At 45.6% G+C, this 7,297-nt stretch overlaps 1 protein-coding gene across 1 annotated transcript; it reads right to left on the reverse strand.

The window, feature by feature from the left end:
- Nucleotides 1–4,199: 4,199 nt before the first annotated feature.
- Nucleotides 4,200–6,864, reverse strand: LOC110225745 (meiosis-specific protein ASY2-like). The gene is made up of 5 exons (XM_021015711.1): nt 6,252–6,864; nt 5,440–6,174; nt 5,236–5,396; nt 4,468–5,146; nt 4,200–4,378 (listed from the first exon to the last, which is right to left on the reverse strand). Exons 1-5 carry the CDS (start codon nt 6,862–6,864, stop codon nt 4,200–4,202), a joined length of 2,367 nt encoding a protein of 788 aa, XP_020871370.1.
- Between the last annotated feature and the right edge of the window lie 433 nt (nt 6,865–7,297).

Below are 7,297 nucleotides of genomic sequence, written 5' to 3' on the forward strand. Positions count from 1 at the left end.
AATACTTCATAGTCCAAGCCAGTCCAGACGATTGCCGAAATGGCCGGTGGAATTAAGCGAGTACGACATAGAGTTCATAACCCGGATCAGTATGAAGGCTCAGGTCTTAGCAGATTTCCTGACCGAACTACCAATACCTGGGACGATAGCACAACCGGAGAACCAAACTTGGAAATTACACGTAGATGGGTCTTCAACAAAACAAGGATCCGGAGTGGGAATCAAGTTGGAATCTCCGACGTCAGAAATTCTAGAACAATCATTCCGGTTGTTATTTAATGCTTCTAACAACGAGGCAGAATACGAAGCCCTGATTGCCGGACTTCGATTAGCACAAGGAGTTGGAGCTAAAGAAGTATTGGCTTATTGCGATTCGCAATTAATAGTTAACCAATTTAATGGAGACTATGAAGCCAAAGATTCAAGAATGGAAGCGTACCTCGAAGTGATAAAGGATTTATCTAAGAATTTCTCAAAATTTGAATTAATCCGCATACCTCGAGGAGAGAATACAACTGCGGACGCGCTTGCCGCATTGGGATCAACATCAGATCCTGAGTTGAAAAGAGTTATTCCAGTGGAATGCATTTCGGAGCGAAGCATTCAAGACAACAAAGAAACCCTCGTCGTTACAAGGTCTCGAGCAGCGGCACGCGACCGTGGCGAACCAGAGATCGAACCGCCACCCAACAAACGGAGGAAGTCAAGGGGATCAAATACATCTAACAAGGAACCCGTTGCCTCAGCTGAAGGTGTAATTCCAGAAACAATATTAGAAACCGAACCGTTAATCGAGGAGGATGTTCTTGAACCAAACGAACATCCCGAGCCAGAGCCACGAGTATTTCACAAGGTTGACCAAATTCCGGCTAAAGACTGGGGGGCTGACTGGAGGGAGCCAATAAAGCACTACATCATGACAGATGAGCTCCCAAAGAATAAATGGCAGGCCAGGAAAATGAAAGTCGTTAGCGCGAAATTTTGTCTGTCAAAGGATGTGTTATATAGACGAGGTGTCAGTGACCCTTACCTATTATGCATTTTTGGGCCCGAAGTCGAAATCGTCATGAGCGAGGTGCATGAAGGATTATGTGGGAGTCATTCATCAGGAAGAGCTATGGCTTTTAAAGTTAAAAGAATGGGGTATTTTTGGCCCACTATGATCACAGATTGTGTTAAGTTCGCCCAAAGATGCAAGCGCTGTCAACTCCATGCACCATTGATCCATCAACCGTCGGAATTATTCTCCTCCATTTCCGCCCCATACCCGTTTATGAGGTGGTCAATGGACATCATTGGACCAGTACACAAATCAACTCGAGGTGTACAGTACCTTTTAGTCCTTACGGACTACTTTTCAAAATGGATCGAAGCTGAGGCGTATGTTAGTATCAAGGATTCGGCGGTGAAGACCTTTATTTGGAAAAACATTATATGTCGACATGGAGTTCCATACGAAATAGTCACTGATAACGGACCACAATTCATTTCACACGAGTTTGATGCCTTTTGTGCGGACTGGAGAATCAAAGTTAGCTATTCTACTCCACGATATCCGCAAGGAAGCGGTCAAGCTGAAGCCGCGAACAAGACAATATTAAGCAATCTCAAGAAACGCTTAAGTCATCTTAAGGGAGGATGGTATGAAGAACTCCAACCCGTCCTGTGGGCCTATCGTACAACCCCTAGGCGACCTACAGGAGAAACTCCATTCTCTTTGGTTTATGGCATGGAGGCGGTAGTACCAGCTAAACTCAATGTGCCCGGACTTCGCCGAACAGAAGCACCGTTAAATGAGGAAGAAAACTCAGCAATGCTTAATGATTCACTAGATACCATAAATGAAAGGCGTGATCAAGCTCTAATTCGGATACAGAATTACCAGCAGGCAGCAGCCCGGTATTACAATTCTAAGGTTAAAAGTAGGCCGTTTTTCGTGGGAGATTATGTATTAAGGCGCGTCTTTGACAACAAAAAAGAAGAAGGTGCCGGTAAACTTGGTATTAATTGGGAAGGACCTTACGTTATTACCGAAGTGGTTCGGAACGGTGTTTATAGGTTGAAAGACTTAGAAGATAATCCAGTCAAGCGACCTTGGAATGTGATCAACTTAAAGAAGTTTTATGTTTAAAGCTATATGCATTGTTTTTGTACATGAACTACGGTGTGGCTTGATCCCGAGATGGGTACGTAGGCAGCTCGGAAATGAGTTCAGCTATTAATAAAATTTGTTTTATTTCTTTATTAAAGGAAAAAGGTTCGATTGTGCGAACAAGTGAAGCAAATAAAGGTTCGGCTATGCGAACATACAAGAGATTGGAAATAGAGCGTTATTTAAAAGACGGAATGTCCCTCATCGTACACTTCGGATTATGGAAATCTTGTTGACGAGCAGAACACTTCAACTCCTTGACCAGCAAGATCGAGGATCGGCATCATGCAGTCCGGAATTCGAGCAAAGTCAGAAATTCCAAGCTCAATCCACTCTCCGGGGTGGGATTCAAGGATGTGAAGATCTCTTGACACCGCAGTAAGCCTGCGTTGCATCCGGATAATCCTCTTCCGAAGTCTCCTCTTTTCCGACATAAGCTTCCGGTGTTGAAGCTCAAGTGCCTCTATGAACGCCGTCGCTGTTCCTTGGTCTCTGATTGGGAGATCCCTGATCAGAGCACATGGGGCTCGGATCTGAGATCTCAAGAAACCGCGAAGTGGAGGAGGCTGCCTGCTTGGCTCGTTTGGAACATCTTCGTTTATCATTCCGATTTTGAAGAAGTCGGGCATAGATTCTGAACAGCGAAGATTGAACTCCATACCTACTAAAATGAAAAGAATGGTGAGAAGTAAAGGGAAATTGAGACTATAATTTATAGGAACGTCATATCCCTAACAAGCTGCGGATTCTATCCAAGGAATGGAGTGATTCGCGGAGAGATTTATGCCCTCGAACAGATCCTGCATTAAAAGGCGCATCTCCAAGAATATTTGAAAAGAAAGGAAAGTTGCAAATATTTCCATAAATAAAAAGGGGCCGAAGCCCATTACGAGTTTTAAAAAAATAAAAGAGAAGAAGTGAAGAAGTTAAAGAACATTTATGGGAGAGGCTCAGGAACAGGCTCCTTCATCGCCGGTTTAGTCTTCGAAGTGGACGCCTTGTTCTTGGCATCCACTTCGGAACGATCCCGAACGCGTTTCCGGCAGTTGCTGGCCTCCTCCTCCAAATCCTCTTCCTCTTCACTGTCAGATGGAACGGCGCAGACAGGGGCGTTCACGGGACCCGGGACTCCTTTAGCGCGGAGATACATCCGAAGCATTTTCGGGATCTCAGCGATGGAGTCGAAGTTCCGCCACTCCCATTGAAAGGGATCACTCTCCAAGGCCCGTATCTTCCTCTCCACCCGAGCAATGCGAGCCTCGAGTGTTTGCCTTTTGAGGCCCAGCCGCTGCCTCTCTTCACACAAGCGACGGTGCTTGTCGGCGACCTAGCATAGAGATGAGTGAATAAGGAAAGTGAAAGACGGCGTGAGGGAAGAGAACGCCGGCTGGTTCAAAGCCGTCGCCGGACAAGAAGAGTGGGCTGCCGGGATCAACGGGGGCTACTGTTTCGTTTTCCATTCTTAAAATATTTCTCAAGTAAGATTCTAAAACCATGCTTAAATAAAAGCTTAGAAGTAGGTAAGCCTTTATTTATAATGATTTAGGATTTGTCTTGAAACCATAAATCCAATAATGGTAGTGTGTCCGAGTGGTTTAAACCATTTTTGGAAAATCGAGAAAAGGCAGTTATTGCATTAAAAGACGAGCCGTTTTCCTTACTTATAAGATGGGAAAGCGCAACCGTTGCATTAACTACAAAAGTTTCTAAGGCCCAAGCCCAATAAGTTTATCGAGTTGACTAAACCCAAAGTGGGGAACTCGCTTTAAGCCGAGCTCAGTTCTCGCATTCTAAAGAGAAAGGTCTGATCAACCTAAAAATCTCAAAAGCATAACCACAAGGCCACAAAAGGTTAAAAGCGGACTTTGCAAACCCGCATATAATTTTAACCAAACCCCCTTGGGTCACAACCTAGAAAGGTTTAAAAGCCTCCTCAGGCAAATATTTTGTTCAAAAGAAAATAATAAAGCCTTCTTAGGCAAAGACAAGTTCGAAATTAAGTTTTAAAATAAATGGGATAATTCCCAATTTAAAGTGGACGCAGCCACTACGGAGTAATATCCACCTCGGACCCCGGTCCAGCAACCGAAGTGTCGTTCACCTCCTTAGCTAGTGCTTGGTCGGATGGAGCTCTTAGTCCGCCCTCTACATTACAACCATCCTCCGGAGTGACCGCCGGTGTCGCAGGTACTTCGGGTGGGACAACATCCTCCGCCTCACTTGAACCTGGGAAGGACAGACCCAGTCAACTTGTTTTATAAAAAAAAATACATAAGGTGAGGAAAAGGTAGTAAATGTCAGGAACCAAGCATTACCTGCCCAGTCTAGACCTGATTCACTTATAGGAGGCGATTCAGTGAAGAATTCCTCGAAGTCCCGAGGGTTGAAGGTCGAAGTAGGAAGAGCTGCCAAACGACTCCGCTTTTCAGAAAGATTAGCCGACAGTTCGGTCCTTTCTTGCTCCTCGGAGAAATCTGTATCATGGATTTGATCCAGCAGGATCAGGTTGCTCTCGTGCTCCTTGATGTCTGATTCCAAATCAGACCTAGCCTTCTCAGTCTGCATGAATCGGATGGCCCCTTGGATCAACTCCATCCCGCGTCCCTTAACCTCCTTTCTGGATTTTGATGCCGACCTCGCCAACTCGGAATCACGCAATTTGGCAATCGCCTTGTACTTCGCGTTAAGCTCGATAAGTTGATTGTTCAGGGAATCAGCGTTTGATTCGGATTCTTGAAGCCTACCCTGAACACCAGAAAACTCTTCCTGGAGCTTGAAGTTCTGGTCGTACTGGCCCTGCAGCTCCCCCTTAATCTTCGCCAGTTCGGATGTTAGATTGTCGACCTTGTCTTCCAGTTCGTGTTTGGAGCCGGTAGAAGAGCTTAACTCAGCCTCAAGAGCATAAAGTTTTTTCTTCCACGCGTCAATCTCCTTTTCCCGACCAAGTACCAGCCCTTCATAGTGTTCGATCATGTCGTTAAGTTCGCCGTGAGCCTGGTATTATACATAAACCCGGGATAGCAAGTCAGTTCGCTGAATAGCAATGCAATAAAAAAATAATAATAAATTAAAACTAAACTAACTCGGGATGAATGATGAGCATGAAGCAAATAGCGTTCATGGATAGCAGGGCGCCACTTGTTGAAGTCTGGCAAGATCGAACCCGATCGGGTCTTGAAGCACCGGAAAACGTTGCCTTCCTTCTCCATAGCTGCGAAGGAAGAAGAGTTGTAAAAATCGGAATCTTAATGGAAATAAAACATCGAAGACTGTATGAATCACCAAACCTGAAAGCGATTTGACTTGAGGAACAAGAGCAGGTTTTAACCCCGAGGAAGCATCTCGAGGTTCAGAATCTCCCTTTTTTGGAGATGCGCTCCGGGCAGTCTTTCCACTATCAGGCTGGGAAGAGGAAGACATATCAACCGGTCGCGGAGGACCCATTGGTTCCGTAGGAGGAGACGATCGAGGTGAACTATCAGTCCGGGCCCTTGACTTTTCCCTTTGCGGGGAAGAATCACTGCGAGAGGACTTGTCTCTCTTCCGGCGAACCAAGTTCTTAATTGGTTCGTTGCTAAAATCATCTCGGGGAGGACGAGGTAAATCACGGCGAGGAGATCGGTCCCTCCGAGGAGAATGTGAATCATGACGATCACGACGAGGAGTTAATCTGAAAGAAGCAACGGATCTGGCCCCTTCGGCACTCCCATCATCAACCAGCAGGGTCCTACTGTAGTCCCTCTTGTCTATAGAAGTCGCGAGAAACTTTTTCTTCTCCTCGCAGGCCTCAGCCATCGGCTTGGAAAGCATCTTACGCTTGGCCGCAAGAGCCCGAGATGACATCCCCTGAATTGAGGGAGGAGGCGGAATTTGGTGAAGATGACCAGGTGGACTCATCCTGAGTCTATGGTTAGCTTCTAGGAATCGATCAAGAGTGAAAGAATTCCAAAGGGTTTCCCCTTCAAGAATTATTTTGAAGAATTCGATGAACTCTTCAGATGGGAGAGTGGAAGCGACGAAAGCTGCGAAATGAAACAACGGTGTTAGTCAATAAAGATAAAGAAACAACCGGGAAAGACACGGGCGACCTAATCTCTACCGGGTTTCGCGGACCACTTCGAAGGGAGAAAATCTGCAAGATTTCCAACCGAAGCGGGAGTTTTCTTAATCAGAAACCAAGAATGATGCCAATTATCATCCTTGTTCGGAAGATGCGAAATGATGTTCCTATTGGCATTAGGGTATGCTGAGAAATACCCCGTTTTCTTCGATGAACTTCTCACGCTTAGAAGCTCATTTAGTTCAGTAACTCCGACAACGTAACCGGCCTCTGCCGCGATTGTTATAATTCCAAGAATAGTACGGAGGAGGTTGGGAGTTAATTGAGGAAGAGCGATTTCAAGAGCCGCTAGGTATAGAACTAGGGCTTCGGGAAGAGGAAAGGTCAGCCCGCAACCCTTAAAATAGATCTCGTATACACAAAAATAGCCGTCGCGATGGTTTTCTGGGGACTCCGTAGGATTAGCTATCTGCGCCTCTGCCATAATTCCCGGTGGGATTCGGCAGAGCTCTTTCAATCGTTCAAGGGACTGAAGGGTGCAGGTGGATCTATAGTGCGGACCGGCAATATCGTTAGGGCGGGTGCACTCGTCATTGCTAGAACGCCTCTCATCAAAAGACGGAGATTCGGGTCTATCGGAATCGGAAGTCATTGGAAGGAAGGAAATTCAAGATCCGGCGAAGAGAGGTTTTTGTGAAGGAAAGTAGAGAGAGTTTTTGATTAAAGCACAAAAGTAAAAGAAGAGAGTAATGGTGAAAAGAAGTTACCTCAAGCTAATGATGAAACCGCCTCGGAAGTCGTGTGGGAAGTGGGAAGGTTTTTCCCGTTTTAATAATTAAACAATATACGGTCATAATGATGACAGATGTCGCTTGGTTAAAAATGGCTAGTGCCGAAATTAAAGGAGTGATGAGATTTTTGGCGGGAAATCAGAAAGATTCTCGAGCGCAATCTTTGGCCACTTGAGCATTTAAAGTCCTCCGAATTGGAATGGCACTTCGAAGAACTTGGGGGGCTAATTGTTGGTGTCGGATCCCGCACCAGAAGTACAAGACCAACCAAAGATTGCCACGTAGTCAAGATAA

The sequence above is a fragment of the Arabidopsis lyrata genome (assembly GCF_000004255.2).
Source record: "Arabidopsis lyrata subsp. lyrata unplaced genomic scaffold ARALYscaffold_8, whole genome shotgun sequence".
In the NCBI taxonomy this organism is placed as follows: Eukaryota; Viridiplantae; Streptophyta; class Magnoliopsida; order Brassicales; family Brassicaceae; genus Arabidopsis; species Arabidopsis lyrata.